General features: G+C 47.1%; 1 protein-coding gene across 8 annotated transcripts in view; it reads right to left on the bottom strand.

Annotated features, from left to right (window-relative positions):
- The window catches only part of TNRC6C (trinucleotide repeat containing adaptor 6C), a 992,178-nt gene that overhangs the window by 526,707 nt on the left and 444,088 nt on the right, over positions 1 to 21,383 (bottom strand). For all 8 annotated transcript variants that reach the window (XM_078654625.1, XM_078654629.1, XM_078654624.1 and 5 more), the window contains 2 exons: positions 19,162 to 19,242; positions 6,513 to 6,570 (listed from right to left, as the gene is read on the bottom strand). In XM_078654625.1, the coding sequence (XP_078510751.1) occupies positions 6,513 to 6,570; positions 19,162 to 19,242 (139 nt within the window). The remainder of the gene's footprint in view (positions 1 to 6,512; positions 6,571 to 19,161; positions 19,243 to 21,383) is intronic.

Here is a 21,383-nt window from a genome sequence, read left to right on the forward strand (position 1 = left end):
GTTAACTATCGCTCGAATGTGCTGCAATATGCGCTGATGCGAAGGAAGTTTGGTGCTTCCAATATAAGACAGAGAACATGTGCAGGTTAGTTGGTAGACTACAAAATCACTGCAACATGTCAGATGTTCTCTTATTGGGATCAATCTGTCATTGAAAGCTGATGTATAGTGAGTCCCATTCATAGCAAATGTGCATGCACGGCACGAAGTACACCTAAAAAAAAACAGTTTTATTGAGCCAATTAGTTTTAGGGGGCAGTTCTGGTTGAGTTCTATCTAATGTATCCTTCATAGAAGGAGCCCTCCTAAAAGTTATGGCTGGTGATTTAGGTAAAAAAAGGAGCAAGGATAACATCAGTTAGTACAATTGGCCACTCCGATCGGATCATTTTGCTGATCTTGGATGTCTGAGAGCAATAAGTGGTAATAAATCGAACAGAGCCCTGTTCAATAGATTCTTGAATCCTCTTATTCTTAGGGATTAAAAGGTCCTCACGGGAGCGAGCATGCACCTTAGTCATTGCCTGATCTAAAATGGCTCTACTGTAGCCCCTGCCAAGGAATCTTGACCTTGATTCCTTTAAACATTGATCTAGAATATCGGGACTACTGCAGATACGTTTAATCCGGATAAATTCACCCAAAGGTATGCTATTGATGGTATGGGATGGATGAGCACTACGGGCATGCAAGATGGAATTACCCGCAGTGCTTGAGGAACCCCCCCCAAACTTTTAGGGGACGCTCAGAAACAAAATGTGCCATTTTCCTGAAAATTTCAGCCAATTCCGTCCATCAACGCCAAAGTTATTCAACATAGAGTTTTCAGAAATCCCTATTAAAAAAAATCCTAACTATATATACCTACTGGTGACCGCCAGTAGGATAGATATATATATATATATATATATATATATATATATATAGGTTAGCAACCAATCGGAAGCTGGCAGGACATTTAAATCCACGTAGGCGCTCGCACCTCGTGATCTTACCTGGCACTGCAGAAGGCACATAAGCCGAAATGCATTCGCCATCTGTATGAATAAAAGTTGCCTCCATGAGCTCCCCCAACGTTGGCCTCTGCTCTTTCTTGTAAGGAGTTTGCTGTGGAACATTACGCGCGTTTACCAGAGGCGCGCTACAGGGGCCCCTGCAACATCAAGTGGCCTTGACATCACTGGTATCTGCTGCTTCGGTGCAAATTTGGAGTTTCCAGGGAACTGGATGCGTCGAGGCCCACCTTTGGGACCAGGAAGAAATGCAGCGGTGTAGGAGTTAACAACTCCTCGCTGGGCGAGTTGGATTGCCATACTTGCCCCGGCATATTGGACTCTTGAGCATCGGGGGTTGTTGCAGTCTGGGGACTCGAGGGGGCACTGGATTTCAACACTAAAGGAGGAACAATGCCCTAGAGACAGCGTGATACCCTGCATGCAGCAATGAACATTCGGTAAACTCCGTATCACCCACCTGGTCAGAACGCAGCATTCTGGGACTGGGAGTTCGCCTGCCTCGGGGCTCCTCTGGCAGGTGAGCCTGAGCACTTGCGAAGGGGTGGATTGGGTAGCAACCAATCGGAAGCTGGCAGGACATTTAAATCCACATTGGCGCTCGCACCTCGTGATCTTACCTGGCGCTGAAGAAGGCACATAAGCCGAAATGCATTCGCCATCTGTATGAATAAAAGTTGCCTCCATGAGTTCCCCCAACGTTGGCCTCTGCTCTTTCTTGTAGGGAGTTTGCTGTGGAATATATATGTATATATATATATATATACACACACACATACACAATCACATAATTAACAAATCATACAGTGAAAGGGGCTATCAAAATTATGTGGCATGGTTCGGATCTAATTTTTCTCAGTATCCTTGGAATTAGAGGGAATGGGGGGAAAGCATACGCGAACATCCCTGTCCAGCGAAGGTGCAGAGTATTTCCTCTTGATCCTTTTTGTGGAAATCTGCTTGCAAAATGTTTGCATTTCTTGTTGTGTCGATTCGCAAACAAGTCCAAATTCGGTTTGCCCCATAGACTGAATATTCGAAGAAGTTGGTCTTGATTCAGTTCCCCTTCGTGGCAAATGGAAGGTGATCTGCTTAAGGAATCTGCCCTTGTGTTGTGTATTCCAGGAACATGCTCTACTTGCAGAGCAATGTTGTGTTGCAAAAGCCAATTCCAAATTTCCTGAGCTTGATCAGACAGGGACTTTGAATTTGTGCCACTTTGTTTTAGAAGATAAAACATTGTTGTTGTAATGTCGGTCCTGACTAGAACCGGCGAGCCACGAATCCTGGGAAAAAATGCTTGAAGACCCAGGATTACGGCTTTCAATTCCAGAAGATTAATGTGCAGTGGTGCCTCTTGAGATGACCAATGACCTTAAATCTCTAGGTCTTGTAAGTGCGCCACCCAACCCTGTAATGAAGCGTCTGATGTTATGACGTAACAGGGAGATTGAGGTTCGAAAAGGAGACCCTTTGTTAAGTTGCTCTTGATACCCCACCATGACATTGCACGTTTGAATAGAGTGTTGATAATGAGTTTGTCCTCGAATGAACCTAAGGCTTGAACCCATTGTTTGTCTAGGGATTCTTGCAGAGGTCTCATGCGCAAGCAACAGTTGGGAACCAATGGGATGCAGGATGATGACATTCCCAGCAAGATTTGAAGATCCTGATTGAAGTGGACCTTTTTGATTTTATTGATGCTGTCAAACTTAAAATCTTTCATATGCGTTCCAGTGAGGGGTATGCTTTTGCTTCCTGAGTATTTCACAGTGCACTGAGGGATTGAAGTGACTGTGTTGGAATAAGGGAAGACTTCTCTGTTTATCCAAATACTTAAGTCTTGGAAAAGATCCTTGCAATTTATTAGGGACTGTTGCGTTTCCTGGTACGATGCGCCTTTTATCAGTCAGTCGTCCAGATATGAAAAAATCTGGAGACCTTGCTGCCTCAAGTGTGCTGCGTTTGGCGTCATACACTTTGTGAAAACCCTTGGGCAAATCTGAGGCCGAAGGGCAATACTTTGAACTGGTGATGGCGCCCCACCACCGTGAACCGCAGATACAGTCTGTACTTTTTGTGAATTGGGATATGGAAATACACATCCAAGAGGTCTAACGAAGCCATGTAATCTCCTTTGCGAAGTAAAAGGAGGATTTCTTGTAAAGACAGCATGTGGAACGAAATTTTCTTAATTTGTTCAGATCTCCGAGGTCTATTACCTGCCTCCATTTGGTAGATTGCTTTTTCTTTATTAGGAAAAAGTGTGAATAGAATCCTTTCCCTTGTTGTTCTGGGGGAACTTCTTTTATTGCCCATTTTACAATGAGAGTTAAAATGTCTGCCTTGAGGGCTGATAGATGGTTTAGTTTTCTGTGAATAGGTGGTTGATATGGAGGTTTTTGTAAGAATTCCAGGGTGTGGCCTCGTTTTACAACACCCATTTGTCCGATGTTATTGACTGCCAATGATTTAGAACATGAGAGAGGTAATGGAACTTTGATATGAGACGGGGCTGGCGGCGCCTGAAGAACGTCACTGTCTTTGACCAGTCTTGTGTCTTTCCTCTAACAGCAGGTTTCCTCCTGCCCTGCTGTTGATATGATGTGTTTGAGGACCGATACAGCTGAGTGTTGGAGCACTGACGGTACCCCTTTTAATGGTAAGGTTGGTACCTGTTTGATTGAAAGGTGGAGCGCTAATGGTATTGTCCTCTCGATCCTCTGTCACGAAAAGGCTGAAAACGGCCTTGTTGTAATGACCTCAGAGCTCCAGCCGTGTCCGTGTCGGCTTTTATTCCCTGAAGCGCTTGTCAATATGCTTCCCGAACAGACTCTCTCCATCAAAAGGCATGTCCATGATCTTTGCCTGGACTTCAGGTCTGAAAGATGTTGATTTCAGCCATCCTTGCCTACGAAGCGCCACTGCTCCAGCCATCTGTCTGAAGACCAAAGACACAATGTCCATCGCTACATCGATGGACTCTGACGCTGCTCTAGCTCCATCTTGAAGAATTGTAGTCGCTTCCTCTTTTTTATCATCTGGAAGGTGGGACAGAATTGGTGCGATGTTTGACCACATCTGCCTATTGTATCTACTGATTAGTGCCAGTGCGTTTGCTGCCCTGATAGAAGCTGCTGCCATTACAGCAAAGCGTTTTCCTACACTATCCATCCTTTTACCTTCTTTATCGGGGGGCCAAACAGGCCGTGACTGGATTTTTGGAGCGTCTCTGTGCTGCCTGCGTAACAGATTCAGGACGTGGATGTAAAATCAGGCACGCTGGGGAAGTCTCAGGAGCACGGTATTTCTTCTCAGTTTTTGGAATTGAGGCTGGTACTGATGTCTGATTTTTCATTATTTTCAGTCCTTCGTCCCATATATGCTGGATTATCAGGATAGCTCTTACAGATTTCCGAGACATCTCCTTAAAATCATAAAGAAAACATTTGTTCTCCTTAACAGGCATTGAAAGCTGAAACCTTTTTGAGGCTTTTTCTATTAGATCATGGAAACTGACAATGTCCTCTGGCAGAGAACTCGCTTGAGGTAACGGTGATGAAGGTGATGTTGGAACGATGTAGTGATCCCCTTCATCCACTACTATATCATCTTGGGGAATTTCTCCTTCCTCTGCTTGGTCTTCATGATCACTTTCCATTAGATCATCCCGAATAGGTATTATTTTCGGGGTGTCTACTCTTTGTACTTGAGGCGGAGTTTTAACCACTGGTGTTTCAACCACAGTCTGAGGAATATTTGTTGAAGTTGAGGAAAACGATAATAACGGTCTATCATGTGCCTTAAATCAGATATTAAAGATAAAGGCACTGACAAGAGTCCTCCTGGAAATTGGGATTCACTTCCTCCTCTTCCTCAATTATTTGCTTTATAGAATGATTCATAACGCTTTGCACCCTGTACCGGACAATCTTTAAAAGAGAATTGTTCCTGTACTTCTTGAAAGTCTTCTTCTGACTCTCGACTTTTAATGTGTAGCTGAGAGGGGCTATAGGCTACTCCATAAGGCCCTTAGTACTTAGATTCCTGACAATCAAGAATAGTGGATGTGAGAAGCAGAGAAATTTTTGGTGTTGAAAACTCTTCCTTCTTGCCCGTCGACGAGCCCGTCAACGGACTAAATCATTTAATCGATATGAATGTTGAAGGTTTCGTCGAGGGCGATCTGAGGGGATCGTCGACGGAATCGTCGACGGGATCGTTGACAAAATAGTCGACGATGGCCTCACACTCACCGTCTTTTGTGTTTTCTGGAGGTATGTCCTTTAGCATCTCCATCAGACTCAGAGTCTGTGGCTTTCTTCTTTTGAAGCCATAGTAACAGACGTGCTTCTCTGTCCTTAAGAGTCTTTGCAGAGAAAGTACGACAATGTTTGCAGTCCTTTGGAACATGCTTGGGGTACAGACAGTACACGCATTCCTTGTGTGGATCCTCAGAAAATAATCTGGCTTTTCCATAGGATCTGCAAGATCTAAAAAGTTTCTTTTTAGAGCTGTCAGACATTTTGAATGAATAAAATGGAAAAAATCAGTACCTCACTTCTAACAGTTGAAGGTCAAAAGTTCAGCATAGAACAAACTGAGCTAGGCTCAAGGAGACTCCTTCTCACACCAAGGCGGTTGGAAATCTGAGGTGTGGTGGCTCTGCTGGGGATGGTGCATCTCGGGGCTGGCAACTGATTGGCTGTGGTTTGGACCACATAATGAGGATGAGAGGTTACCTAAGGATATGCTCCTCTATGGTTTCCAGGCAGTTTTTTCTTTTACTGCTATGGTTATTCTTTTACCAGGAGACTCCCACCATGACGACAGGGAAGATACAAGCATGTGAATCTATGAAAGATTCAATACTGGAGAAGCTTAAGGTTTTAGATATATTTGGATGAATGTTCTTTAAAGAAACATGTGCATTAGATCGGTGACATTTAAGAATAGTAATATACACAGAATTAAAGTACTCTAGTTAGCAAATCATCATACAGATTAATTAAATATCAAAATGTGCAATCGGTAAAGAATTGACAGCTATTTCCTGCTGTAATGTACCCCGCTCAACTAAAGCCCACACCCCTGACGTGTGCTTATCTACTGAGAAGCACCACTCGAGAAGTGGAAGAGTGAGAACTGTATCAAGTGAAGCACTCCGCATCAGACTTGAAAATCGGAAAAGCCTACACAAATGCATACAAGCACACACAACTTAGGCAAAGCAATAAGAACATCTACACATTTTTTTTTAAATAAAAACAGTGATTAGGAAAAAGGGTGTGTATCAGTCTGTTTTGCCAACAATGCTAACTGGGAAAAGAATTGGAACTATATTTAACTGAGTAAAACGTTAAAGAAGTTAATCCAAACCAATCATTGAAATTTAGCATTGAACCTAAGCAATTTACCACAATCAGAATTTTGGCAACTTACTACTAATATCATGCAAACCTCATGTACTGGGAGTGCTGTGATCTGCAGTACACTTACTCATGGCCTGGTCCAAGTTCATATTGTTGCTCTTCAAGGCCTCCTCTGCTGGATCTCTCTATGTGGAAGGAATCAGATTGGAGTTAGTCACTGGCTGAAAGCCAGGAGCAGATATGTTTAGCAAAAGCACCATAAAACCCAATTCTTAAAAGTTTCTTTATTCTTTAAAATGTGGTTATGCAAACCTGTAGGTTGCAGGGAAGCTGCCTATTTATATTCACCTCTGATCTACATATAGCTGTGTTGGTTTCACTGTAATATTTGCTGCATATGATGAGGAAAAATATCCTAAATCCTGCCAGGCATTTTCAGTTGTAGTTCCAATGAAACTGTACTTGTATATCTTTCCACTCACCATACCTGGATTATTTCGTATTTGTTCTGATTAACATAAGAAAGTCTAATGATCTGGGAAAATTCATTTTTTTATTTTTGTTTCCTGGACTTTTAAAATAATGTTTATTCTATTGTGGTTTGAAGCTGAAGGACAAAGACTTTTTAGATTTGATACCCTGCCCACCAAGCAAAAAACAGCATCCATTTTGGTATGAAACACTAAAGAAAACTACCATGAGCAAAACATGGTGCGAGACAAGTTATGGTTTGCGTTGTGTGCACTGTATACCATAACTGGTGAATTTCATTGGTTTTGCAGGTAAGCCAGAAACATAACTCTGTTTTTAACACATTGCTTTTCAGTAAACCTGGTTTATAAATGTATATACATGCTTTTTAATTTTTATTTATATACTCATTTCTTTATTTAATCCTGAATAAATGTTTGTTTATATCATTCTTTTTAATGTTTTATTCAAGTATATTATATTACAGTTTATTAAATCCCTATACTGTGAGTAGCCCTGCTGGCGCCGCAATTCTGGAGCGATTTTTAAAAATTGTGCATATTTTAATCTGTGTCAGTTTTAACCTACCTGCTGCTTTGCTCTTGTCTTGGAACCGACCCCGGTCTGCCGCGGCTGCTATGCCATTTGTGCGGAGGGCGGTTCCCACTATTCCCACACAATACCTACTTCCGGCAGGACGCGGTCTAGTCGTCCGCCGGAAGGAAGGTATTTAGGCTGACATTCGGTGGACGCGCAGCGGACTGTGAGTAACCCTGCTGGAACTGCAATTCTGGAGCAATTTAAAAAAATTGTGTATATTTTAATCTGTGTCAGTTTTAACCTACCTGCTGCTTTGCTCTGGTCTTGGGACCGACCCCGGTCTGCCGCGGCTGCTGTGCCGTTTGTGCAGAGGGCGGTTCCCACTATTCCCATACAATCCCTACTTCCGGCAGGACGCGGTCTAGTCGTCCGCTGGAAGGAAGGTATTTAGGCTGACATTCGGCGGACGCGCAGCGAACTGTGAGTAGCCCTGCTGGCGCCGCAATTCTGGAGCGATTTTTAAAAATTGTGTATATTTTAATCTGTGTCAGTTTTAACCTACCTGCTGCTTTGCTCTGGTCTTGGGACCGACCCCGGTCCGCCGCCTACTTCTGTCAGGACGCGGTCTAGTCGTCCGCCGGAAGGAAGGTATTTAGCCACACATGCGCCGGACGCGCCTAAGGCAAGCCCAGTCCGAGCCTGCGCCGCGCGAGCGCACGGAATGCTGACAGTTTTCGCAAAAACAGGTTAACATATTCTAAGGAGGAACTCTACGCTCTCAATCAATTGATCGAGGGATGTGGCGTATGTCCTCTAAATGGCAATGGCGGATGCCTTAGCTGCGGTTTTGCCTTCTCGACTACGAACACAATTAACGTAGCTACTTTGCCGACTTAAGTACACAACCTGCGGTCCAAGCCTAAACAGCAGGGAGGGTTTGTCAATGCCCGATCATTGGGGAAACACAGATATGAAATAGCCCAAATAATAGATAATATGAGGCTAGACATGCTTTTTATAACAGAAACATGGGCAGATGCTGCTTCGGACCCGGACTTTATCACTGCCACTCCAGATGGGTACAGTTTTGTAAAGATGGATAGGCCTATGGGTAAGAGGAGGAGTAGCAATTATTTTTAGAGATTGCTTTGCTGTTACGGTCCATTCTTTTCCGTTCTCTGGCTGCGAATCATTACATTTTACTGCCAAACTTCGCGCCAACCTTTCATTTAAGGGTATCCTTGGGTACCGTCCGCCTGGGACCAAAACCATGTTTCTAAATAACCTTGACGAAATGCTTGAAACAGTGTTAGCTAATAAGGAATTCACCATTCTGGGTGATTTTAACTTTTATCTAGAGGACTCTGCAGATAAAGAGACTACTATGGTCCTGGACACCTTGGGTGCACCAGGGCTGTCTCAATTGGTTGGTGTTCCCACTCATGAAGCGGGGCACACGCTGGATGGGATCTTCTCTTCTTTTTACGGGCTTACATTTAAAGAAGGGATTTCACTTCCCTGGTCAGATCACTCTCTCATTAGCTTCATCTTTCCAAAGAGTTTTTTCCATCAGGATAGTAAGCTTACGCTTCAGGCAGCCTCCTGCAGAGCCTGGAGTAAAGTGGACAAAACAGTTCTTCGAACTAGACTGGAGTGTTCCGTTCCTCTGTGCTGCGCTAACGTGGACAAAGCAGTCAATAATTACAATAGTTAGTTATCTGATGCCATTAGTGTAGCAGGTCCTACTAAAAACATTTTGGGTAACCGGGCGGCGCCATCAGCACCCTGGTTCTCTGATCTCCTTCGTAAGGAAAAACAGAAATGTCGTCATATGGAACGCCGTTGGCGTTTGAACTATCATGATTTCGACAAACAGGTTTACAGGACAGCTCTCAGGTCCTATAAAGCTCTTGTGATTACAGAGAAAAGCAAATACTTTAAAGCTCCGATTTACTACGAAATATTCTTCAAAAGAGCTGTTTGCAGTTATAAATAAACTTACGGTTCCCAAGGCACTGAATAAATTGGGAAGTCAACAGTTTGTTGATGATATGGCTTCTAATTTTAAAAGGAAAGTGTTGGATATTGTCTGCAATTTTAAAGATGGCCCAGGTGCTCAGTCGGTACCTAAAACGCAGGCTCTAGATATCGGCATGAGCAGGTTTCTCGAGTTTTCCCCTGTGTCGGCTGATAAGGCGAGCCACTATATTCTGGCCTCTAAAACAGGCACCCCATTGGACCCGTGTTAGTCAGCCTTTTTGATAGAACTAGTGGACCTGGTGAGTCCTGTGTTGGCAGACATTTTCAACAGGATGTTTACTTCAGGCAGTTTCCCTATCAGTTGGAAGGAGACCTCGGTTCTCCCGTTACTTAAGAAACCTACCTTAGATACGTCCATTACATCGAATTATCGCCCCATTGCCCGCCTTCCTCTACCAGCCAAAATTGTGGACAAAATTATGAACGTCCAAATGACTCCGTTTATTGATAATGGGTTGTTGGACCATTCTCAGTTTGGCTTCCGTAAGGAACACAGCACCGAGACAGCACTCATTAAGGCGACCGAAGAAATTAGAGTGGTAATGGACGGTGGAGGTACTGCTGCATTAATCCTACTCGACCTCTTCGCCGCATTCGACACTGTTGATCATACTCTCCTGATTCACTGATTAAAAACCTTGGGTGTGGATGGCATGGCATTGGCCCTGCAAGCCTCCTTTTTGCAGGAGAGGAGATTAACAGTGTTGCTTGACGGGTTTAATTCGGACCCTTACGTGCTGCCTGGTGGAGTTCCGCAGGGAAGCTCGTTGAGTCCACTGTTGTTTAATATCTACGTTACTGAACTTGCTCTGCTGGTCAGAGATTATGGCTTTTCACTAACATCATATGCAGACGACTCTCAGATTGTGGTTGCAGCTCATAAAAAACAGCTGTGCAATTCCATAACTGCATGGCTGCAATTAACGTCTGGATGAGTAGTCACTGCCTCAAATTAAACTCCGATAAGATGAAAGTGTTGATTTTTGGCAATCTACAACCTTCCTGGAGTAATCTCTGGTGGCCAGCAGAAATGGGCATGCCGCCCATTCCAACGGCAAAGACTAGAAATGTAGGCGCTCCGATTGACAAAAGACTGACGTTCATTCAACAAACCAATGCCATCGTGTCTGCTTCCTATTTCCTGATTAAAAAAATCAGGAAGATACTTCCTTATATTCCTGTGGAATCTAAGAAAGTGGTCATCACTTCTCTCATACAGGCCAAGTTGGATTACTGCAACGGGCTTTATTTGAATGCCCAGAAGCAGTGCTTGAGGAAACGTCAGGCAGTTTAGAACTCGGCGGCTCGCCTTTTGCTAAGCCTACCCCGGCATAAATCCATCTCAGAGGAAATTCGGAAGCTGCATTGGCTTCCAGTGGTGCAACGGATCAAATTTAAGGCGCTTGGCGTGGCCTTTAAAGCCTTGACACAGAATGGTCTGTTTCTGCAGGAGCTCTTCGTGTGGTACAAGCCAGCCAGACCACTCTGCTCTACGGGTGCAAAACTACTGACCGTGCCAAAAATTCGGACCTTGCATTGGGGAGGACGGAGTTTACAGTATGGTACTTCGAAGCTGTGGAACCTGTTGCCACCTGAGATTAGAAGGCCAGCTCTCTTCTGAGCTTTAGAAAAACTTGAAAACTTGGTTGTTCCAGTGAGGGGTGTTAGGCGGGGTTTGCTCATGGTTTTAGCACCAAGACGCCATCTTTGGTATTTGCGTGCTTTATAAATATCCTTATCATTATACTCCTATTTAATTTGGAAAGTATCCAAAGTAGCTATTCTTATTTTTGCAAAAGGTATGCATCCATGAAAGGTGTGACTCCTGAAGTAAATGTGGCAAAACATAACAGATGTAAAGTCTCAAGATATACTGAAATCACTATTATGACTCTTAACATACAGTCTACAAATGTTTTTCTTTTTGATCAATCCATTTATCGAACTCCTGAAGTCAACTGAGTCAGAGCTACAGGGGCTGTATCAAGATACTTGTTATGATCATCCTCAATATTAATAAGCAGCAAGAAAATAGTTTTTCTGCATAATATCTTATTTAGAGTACATTACAGCAACTATCTCGGGAATCCAAGCTACATTTCTGGGAAGCTTCAACATTTGCAAGAAATGACTGACCAACTATTCCCCATTGCAGCTCAATCTCTGTTCTATTTTAAACACAAATTCATTTGTCACGCACAAGTTAATAGCTGCACCCCATCTATCGAATACGAATTTAAGCACCTTGGCACTCCTTGTGATAATTTTCAGCCGATCTGCTGTATTTAGTCAAAGACCACAAGTCTTGGCATAAACTTAGACTTTCTCTACCTAGACCTTTTGTTTAAGCTAAACAAGGCCAGTCTTCTCAGTGCAAGGACATACCTCCCCATGGGGTGATTACGTGCTCTACAACCACTAATCTTGTATAAAGTAATTTGCATCGATTTTCAGGTCTACTTTTTGAGGTTTATTGTGAGCAGCAAAAACTAAGACATCTATTCACAATACAATATATACAATCTCTGACTAGCAGATTTCTAACTTAAGTGCACTGAAATTTGCCCCATGGAATTTGACATATTGCTTCCTAAATAATTCTGAAACTGACAAACCCTACTTGATGAAACCTGTGATGATTATGTAACAGATTAAACCACTGACACATGCAAATTTAGTAGTGTTTACTAGGATTTAGTTTTAATTCATTTGTTGGTTAATTTTTCCTATCACTACCTTTATGGAAGAATACTCAGAAACCTAGTTCTTGGTGCTCTATATCCCAACTGTCTTTCTTACTCAGTCTTTATCTTCCCTACCCCGTTTTCAGGCTGCACATTTTGGGATCTGTGCTTTCTCATACAAACTCTTCACCCCTGACCCTTTCCCAGTTCCACTCTAGTCCCTCATCTAATCTAGTTATCTCATACCTCTTCAAAATTATTGACTACCCTCTACCTTATTGCTTCTTCTGTTCTCCATCATGAACTATGTAGCACTGCTCTAGCATTGCCCCTTCTCACTCAAAAGAATCCTTCCCTTTCTGGCACACAGAATTTGTGGAAACATAAAACTTATCTTTGGCATGGATTGAGTACTTGTACTATTTACTGGTTGCAAAAAAACTAGTCTCAATTTGCTACCAGTAAAAAATTATATGAACTAACCAATATTAATAATCGTTCAAAAAATTCGGATTTAAAGTGGGTTGTGATCCGAACTACTTCATGGATATTAACGAGGTAGGCCTCTAAATGTGGCTCATTCCGATTGATGGCTATCACAGGGAGGGTAGCGTGCTAGGGTCAGCAGACCACCATGTCCGTAATTGCCTTTAAATAGAGTTAACTTTTTATTTTTGTATTTTAACGAGGCCTATTTTCCTTAAAGGAAAAGGGGTTTCTTTTCTAAGTATGTGTGAGATTTGGCAGGGTCTACTGCCTACTCCCCAACAAGCTTTCATTAACAATCTGCCACGTAGGTCACCACTCTAACCCAGGAGTCTGTCATATCGATTTGGTGTTTAAAAAGGACACCTACAGCACGCCCCTTCCACATACTCAGTATGGGAGTCGCAATCCCCTTTTAGGAGTTGGCAAAAGTTTGTTAATTCCTGAATTGGTATTATTATATTTATGCAAGCATTTTTTAGGATGCAAACTCTGAATCATAGTGTTGGTAATCGTAAAAAGGATTTGTGCATCTGGGCCCTGGTCTTCTAGATTTCATCCCCACATTGTCAGGTCAGGTTTGTGGATGTTGGTACTGACATCACTAAAGCTAGACAACAAAAAAAACAGGTAAATCAGACGTAGCTAACCATAACCTGTTCGTGAATCCTCGTCTGATGTAAAGCTTTGAAAAAACTAAAAGGTCACTAAAAAATTGGTAGTAAAGCACAAGTTACTACTTGTGTAACGATATATCTGTAAGAGACATTAGTTAGTGATAGATTCCTTACCTTAGAATATCCCCAGGCGTCAGACTGGATCCGGACATTTTTGCGTAGCAATACCCCTGCGCGTCGGTAGGCGTTGTCGCGGCTCCGCGTCCGTCGTCGTTAGCGCCGGAATGACGTCGGAGTACTTAGCCGCCGCCCATGCGCGCTGACGTCAGTTCTGATCCACAGCTTTTCCGCGCCAGATACGCAGAGCCATGATAGAACCAACACTGGTGCCAAGAAACTAGGGCCCTGAAAGGGGATGACCTTAACCCTAGATATCGGTTCGCAGAACGGGGGGGGAAGGGTGGGTCGGTAAGGAATCTATCACTAACTAATGTCTCTTACAGATATATCGTTACACAAGTAGTAACTTGTGCATCTGAAAGAGACACGTTAGTGATAGATTCCTTACCTTAGAATAGATACCCCAGCAATACCAACCCGGTGGTGGGTCTGCGAACCAATAATCACACCAGAAAGTCCTGGAGGACGGAACTGCCAAAGAAGCCATCCCTCCGGACTTGACTCTCCAGGCAGTAGTGTCGTGCGAACGTGTGCAACGAGGCCCACGTAGCTGCCTGACAAATGTCCTGCAAGGGCACTCCCCGGCCCAGGGCAGTTGTAGTCGCCGTGGCCCGAGTGGAATGAGCCCTCAATCCAACAGGGGGCTCCTTCTTAGCCATGGAGTAACATGCCTGGATACACAAGATGATCCACCGGGAGATGGTCCGCTTGTGTACCGCCTTCCCCTTCTTAGCGCCCACGTAACCAACAAAGAGTTGGTCATCCACCCGGAACTGGCGTGTGCGATCCAAGTAAAAAGTAAATGAGAGCGCACGTTTTGGGTCCAGATGGTGGAGCCGCTCTTCCTCTTTAGAGGGATGCGGAGGCGGAAAGAAGGTTGGCAAGGTGATGGGACTGCCCGATGTGGAAGGCTGAGACAACCTTGGGCAGGAAAGATGACTTGGTACGCAACACAACCTTGTCCGGATGGACAGAAAGGAAAGGTGGAGTACAAGAAAGGGCCTAAGCTCACTCACTCTCCTGGCAGAGGTGATGGCAACCAGGAAAGCAGTCTTCAGAGTCAGAAGGCGAAGAGGACAGTTGTGAAGTGGCTCAAAGGGAGCGCACATCAGGAAAGTAAGAACAAGGTTCAAGTCCCACTGGGGCATCACGAAGGGAACAGGAGGGAACATGTGTGTGATGCCCTTAAGAAATCTATTTACAATAGGGGACTTTAACAGAGAAGGCTGATCAGGCAGCCTCAAGAAGGCAGAAAGGTAGCCCTTGACAGTGCCCAGAGCAGAGCCCTGCTGGGCAAGAGACAGAAGAAAGAGGAGAACCTCAGAAAGGGGGGCAGAGAGTGGGTCCACAGCCTTTGCTGTGCACCATGCCACAAATCTGTTCCACCTGCAGGCGTATACCGACTTTGTGGAGGGACGCCTGGCTGCCAGAATGACATTACAGACTTCGGGAGGCAAGTCAAATGGCCTCAACTGTCGCCGCTCAATCTCCAAACTTATAGGTGGAGACTGGACAGGTTCGGGTGGAGGACTGTCCCCCGCTGCTGCGACAGAAGGTCCTCCCGAAGAGGCAGACGAATCGGGGGATCGACTGACATGCTGAGTAGCTCGGGATACCAGTATCTTCGTGCCCAGTCCGGAGCCACAAGGATAACCTGGGCCCGGTCGTGCCTGATCTTCAGCACTCTGGGCAGAAGTGGTATAGGCGGAAAGGCGTACAATAGACCGCAACTCCACTCGCGACGAAAAGCGTCTCCGAGCGAGCGCCGCCTTGGAAATTCCAACGCGCAGAACTGATGACATTGCGCGTTCTCTTCGGTGGCGAATAGATCTAACCAAGGCTCTCCCCACTGCTGAAAGAGGCCTTGCGCCACGTCCGGGCTCAGACGCCATTCGTGATCCATCATGCACCGACGGCTGAGTTCGTCCGCCCTGGCATTCAGAGAACCTGCCAGGTGTTGAACCACCAGGGTCACGCCCTGATGTTCCAGCCACTGCCAGAGGCGCACAGCGTCCTGGCATAGGGTCCACGACCCCACCCCGCCCCGCCCTGTTTGTTGCAGTACCACATGGCGGTGGTGTTGTCCGTGAACACCTGCACTACACTCCCCCGGACAGAGGGGAGGAATGCCTTCAGTGCTAGACGAATCGCCCGTAACTCCAACAGGTTGATGTGGAGACCAGAGTCCTCTGATCTCCGCCTCTCCCATGTGGCCACCCCAGCCCTGGAGGGACGCGTCCGTCACAACTACGTGCTCCGGGTGGGGTAGGGAGAGGGATCTGCCACTGACCCAATCGCGGTCCGTGAGCCACCACTGCAACTGTCTTGCAATGCCCTCCGAGATCAAGACATGGTCGCACAAGTTGCCCTGATGCTGGGCCCACTGAAACTTCAGGTCCCACTGCAGAGCCCGCATCCGCCACCGGGCGTGACGCACCAGAAGGATGCAGGAGGCCATCAGTCCCAGAAGCCGCAGCGTCAACCTGACCAAGACTCGGGATAAAGGCTGGAAGATTGGAATCAGAGCCTGAATATCCCGAACCCGCTGTTCGGGAGGGTAAACCCGAAACTGCGCCGAGTCCAGAACCGCTCCGATGAAGAGGAGCTTCTGAGAGGGACACAGATGCGACTTCGGCACATTGATGGAGAACCCCAGCAAGTGCAGGAGGTCGGCCGTAGTCTGGAGGTGGCTGACGACTGTCTGGGGCGAGCCCGCATTTAACAACCAGTCGTCGAGGTAGGGGAAGACTTACACCCCTAACCTGCGCAGATGAGCTGCTACCACCATCACCTTCGTGAACACCCGTGGGGCGCTGGTAAGGCCGAAGGGGAGCACGGTAAACTGAAAATGCTCGTGACCTACCATGAACCGCAGGTAACGCCGGTGGGCCGGCAGGACGGGGATGTGAAAATAAGCGTCCTGCAAGTCCAATGCTACCATCCAGTCTCCGGGGTCCAGGGCAGCTAAGACCTGAGCCAAAGTCAGCATCTTGAACTTCTCTTGTCGGAGGAAGCCGTTGACGTTCCGTAGATCCAAGATAGGGCACAGGCCCCCCTTGCCCTTCTTGGGCACCAGAAAGTAGTGGGAGTAACATCCACACCCTACTTCTAGCCCAGGAACGCGCTTGATGGCCCCCTTGGTCAAGAGGGCCGTGACTTCCTCTTGCAGAAGTTGCAAGTGATCCCCCGACACGTGGTGGAATTGCGGTGGCATGGCTGGAGGGGTCGCCTCGAAGGGGAGGGAGTAGCCCCTTTGGACGATTTGCAGCACCCACCTGTCCGACGTGACAGTGCGCCAGTGGTAGTGGTGATGGCGAACCCTGCCTCCCACAGGCGTCACATGGGCCTGAAAACTCGGAAGGTTTTGAGGCAGGTGCTGCGGAGGGAGGTGTGGACTGGCCTCGCCGCTGACCCCGACCGCCGCCACGGCGGTTTCCACGGCCGCCACCGCGCTGCTGGGTATTCTGCGGTGCGTGGCTGGCAGCACGTGTGGGGACGCCCCTTCCGTGGCCGCGAAAGGAGCGAAAGGCACCCGATTGCTGGCGCGTGGCCGAAAGGCCTAAGGACTTGGCCGTAGCCGGACTTGGCCGTAGCCCTGGAGTCCTTAAAGCGCTCCAGCGCATGGTCAGCCTTGTCGCCAAAAAGGCGACGGCCATCGAACGGCATGTCCAGAAGAGTGGCCTGGACATCGGCTGAAAAGTTGGCGGACCTCAACCAGGCGTGGCGTCTAACTGCCACCGTCGTTGCCATCGCCCTGCCCAGTGAGTCCGTGGTATCCAGCCCACACCGGATAGAGTATCGTGCCGCATCTCGACCCTCCACAAGGGCTTTGGCGAGTTTAGCCCGGACCTCCTCTGGGCATTGTGGCAGCACGTCCGCAACCGTGTCCCACAGGGTGTGGGTGTAGCGGCCCAAGAAACACGCGGTAATGACAGACCGCAGTCCCAAACTCAGGGACGAGAACACCACCTTTCCGAACTGTTCATATCTCTTGGATTCCCCATCGGGCGGGGACGTCGGGAATGCGGTCTGGGAAGTGGAGGCCTGGATAACCAGGCTCTCGGGGGTGGGATGGGTGGACAAAAAGCAAGGATCGCCCGGAGCCGGGCGGTAGCGTCTGGCCACGTTCCTATCCACAGGCGGACCTGTGGCGGGCTTGGACCAAGTGCCCACAAGAACGTCACATAAGGCTTCATTAAACGGCAGCAGAGGCTCACTGGAGCTTGCCTGCGGTTTAAGAACCTCAGTGAGGAGGTTAGTCCTCACGGCCGCAACGGGGAGCTCAAGGCCCAAGGCCTTGGCTGCCATCGTCAACACTATGCTATAAGCAGCCCCCTCCTCCGTAGCCCCGGTGGGAGGGGAGACAAATCCAGTGTCTGGTGAGGTGTCAATACCACTGGCCTCCCCAAGCTCATATGTCCAGTCCTCTTGAGACTGGCACTCCTATGCCAGTGGGTCCTCAGACCCCTCCCAATCACCTCCGTCACCAGTCTCCTGTAACCCAGGGTCAACAGACTGGGCCTCCTCATGGAAATAAAAATCTCCAAAGGCCGTCTGAAGCGGCGCCCAACGGCGCCGTTCCGGCGCCAGAGTCGGACCGAAGGGAAGATTGGGACGGCGTCCACAATGGGCGCCGGGGGTGACACCCTCGGGGCCGGCGCCGGTGAGGTCGACCGGCGACGACCCGGATCCGGAAGCGGATCTGGTGAGGTCCTGCGGCGCCGGGACCGAAGTCGCGGCGGCGCCGGGGCCGAAGCACCCGGCGGTATCGGGGCCGAAGCGCCCGTCCTGCTAGGGCCTTCAGCCGGGACCGCTCGACCTCCTCCGGCTTCGCGCCGTGACCAGGGACCCGAAGGTGTGGGGCAGGCGGCGAAGCTTGCGACTCTCTTGGAGCCGCGAACCCCTGGCCGCATCGTGCGAGCGTCGGGGTGGGTCGGAGGAGCGATGATGCCGCTCCGACCTCTCATGCCTCTTACCTGAGGACTTGGATCCCGACGACCGATGTCCACTCCCGGAGCTGTGAGGACTCCGACCCCGCGACCGGTCCCTCGACCTCCCGTGGGACCGGGACCTGGAATGGCGCGGGGGCCGACTGCCGGAGCTCAAGCTGCTTGTGGGACCGCTCCCGCCTAGCCTTCGACGTCAGGGCCCGGCAGTCAGAGCAGGTGCGGTCGTCGTGGTCGAGGCCTAAGCACTTCAGGCACCGGCGATGGGGGTCCGTGACCGGCATTAGTCGGTCGCACTTCGAACAGGGCTTGAACCCGGGCATCCCTACCGGCACCGATCAAGTCGAAGACTCGAGTAGAGAAATGATCAAAAAGATCAAAAAGTTTAGTCAAAAAATGACTAGGGGTAGAGCTTCTCCAGATCTGCGCTAGCTGGCGCGGAAAAAAGAAGAACTGACGTCAGCGCGCATGGGCGGCGTCTAAGTACTCCGACGACGTCATTCCGGCGCTAACGATGCCGACGACTGACGCGGATGCCTACCGACGCGCAGGGGTATTGCTACGCAACAATTTCCGGATCCAGTCTGACGCCTGGGATATTCTAAGGTAAGGAATCTATCACTAACGTGTCTCTTTCAGATATGTTCAAGCAAGAATGGAAGATACGGATTAATAAATCACAATTCAAAATCTAGAATTTACAAAATATAATCCAACACTGGTCTCTACCATTAGAACCCCCCCCCCAAAAAAAGAGTTCCCCCAATGTCAAGTGACACTATATCATGCTCGCTCACAATAAAGCAACTCACCGGGAAGCCCATGTCTGTCAACTGCTTGATAAGACGATTCATGATCCATGCCTCATCTGGCTTGCATGATGTCTTCATGCCCTAGAGACACAAAAAGATGAAAGTTACAACTTTTGGCGACATGTAGATTTATTTATAAAACTTCTCTGCAGGGGCCCTGTAGAGGCTCTATTTAAGTGAGCATTGTGATAACGGTATGGCTGAGAATTTGCAAGCACTCAATATGCCAAAGCTCTGCAGATGCCAGGGATCCGATCATGCCATGGCGGTCCTTCATGCCTTAATTTCGGAAGGAGAGGCTTGTGAATTGCTCTGGCAGCTGTTACTGCCAACAAACTCAGAGGACACTTACTATCAAAAAAACTCATCACCTCCTGTCCTTTTCAATAAGACTACGTATAATCTTAGACAAATCTCCATTTAGTTTTGCTGAGGATCCCTTGCGAAAATGGTGGGCCTTTACCAAGTGTATCATCAATAACAAAGCTTTGAATTCTACCAAATTCAAAATGTTAGGATTTTTGCATTTTAACTATACCTCCAGTACGGATTCTTTTAAAACACTGACATGCATTTACCACATTTTATTGAATGGCAGAGAAACTGCATTTAAAGTAGTCTTTTAAAATGTTGAACGAAAGACTAGCAAAATGAACCGCAGCCACTGTGAACTATTTCACGTTGATAACATCTTTTGGGTGCACTTTATTTTGAAAGGAATCTCCAATCAACTTGCATATATCTCTTTGCCAACATTGTTTGAAGAAAGTGTTCTTTACAAACTGATGTTTGAGCTTCATGTGGAAATGTTGAGTTCCTGGGGATTCCAGCTCAGTTAGTTGAGGAATGGCTACTCCTGGCAATGGGAAACCTACATAGTTTTCAGGTAAAACTGATATATTGCTTCAACAATGTACACTCAACAGAAGTAATAAGTCAGCATCGGTAATTAAACAAGCACCAATAATTAGCCCTTTGTTTTGATCTCTGAATGAAGAACATGTTACTTATCTTCTGTAACGCCTTTTCTGGTAGTGGCTTTATCTAACCACAGATTCCTAACCTTTATTTCCCTCGGATACCAGACTTGATCCGCAAACTTTCACAGTAATTACACATCGACAGGTGATGTGTGGCTCCGCGTTTGGTCCGTCCACAGACATTAAGTCGAGGCCACTTTATCTGCACCACCACATTCTGACATCAGTTTGTTTGTGATCTTATTACGCGTCGATGTACATGGTGCCACTGTTCTCAAAATAAGGCTTTCAAATTGGGACTTTGTCAAGAGAATATGAGGCCATTCTACAGAACAGGGAGGAGGGTTGTTTGGTGAGGAATCTACAGTTCAAGTCTACAAGAATTTTTTTTTAAGAAGTTAAGTGTTTTGTACTTCTGACCACATTCCCTCACCTTTTGAATAGACCCCAAAGCAGTACATCCCTCCCGGTGGTGGGTCTGTGAAATCACTCCAACTGTACTGATCGGGCAAAGTGTCTGACCCGCTAAACCTGGCTATTCAGGCAGTAATGTCTCGTAAACGTACTGCTTGACGCCCATGTGGCAGACTGGTAAATGTCCAGAACTGGCACACCACGCACCAGCGCAGTGGTGGCAGCCTTCACTCAGGTGGAATGAGCACAAGAGCCTTCTGGGCATGGTTTCTTGGCTAGCCTAAAGCAGATCTTATTACTGAACACAATCCAAATGGAGAGAGTATGTCCTCTTTTGCACCGCTTTTCCTTTCTTAGCTCCACAGAAACAGACAAAAAGTTGGTTATCTTGTCAGTACTCCCTGATTCAGTCCATGTTGAAGCTAAGTGCCCTCATAGGGTCCAGGCCACAAAGCCATACTTCCTCCTTGGAGGGAAGAGGTGGAGAATAACAAGCAGGCATGGGGACCGCACTATGTGGAAAAGCATGACTACTTTCTGTAGAAGTGTCACTTTGTCCGGAGGATCAATTTGTCTGAGAAAAACGAGATGTATGATGGAACTAGGAGCAACACCTGTATTTCACCTGCTTGTCTGGCTGATGTTACGGCAATAAGGAATGCCATCTTGATGGTAAGCAGGTGATGAGGACAATTGTGCATCAGTTTGAAGTGTACATTAGGTAGGTGAGTACCAAATTAAGGTCCGACTGTACCATCACAAATGGTGTTGGCAATGAGGATGAGGCCCTTCAGAAAACAAAGTGACAAGGAGGACGGCTGATAAGGT

The sequence above is a fragment of the Lissotriton helveticus genome, chromosome 7, assembly GCF_964261635.1.
Source record: "Lissotriton helveticus chromosome 7, aLisHel1.1, whole genome shotgun sequence".
In the NCBI taxonomy this organism is placed as follows: Eukaryota; Metazoa; Chordata; class Amphibia; order Caudata; family Salamandridae; genus Lissotriton; species Lissotriton helveticus.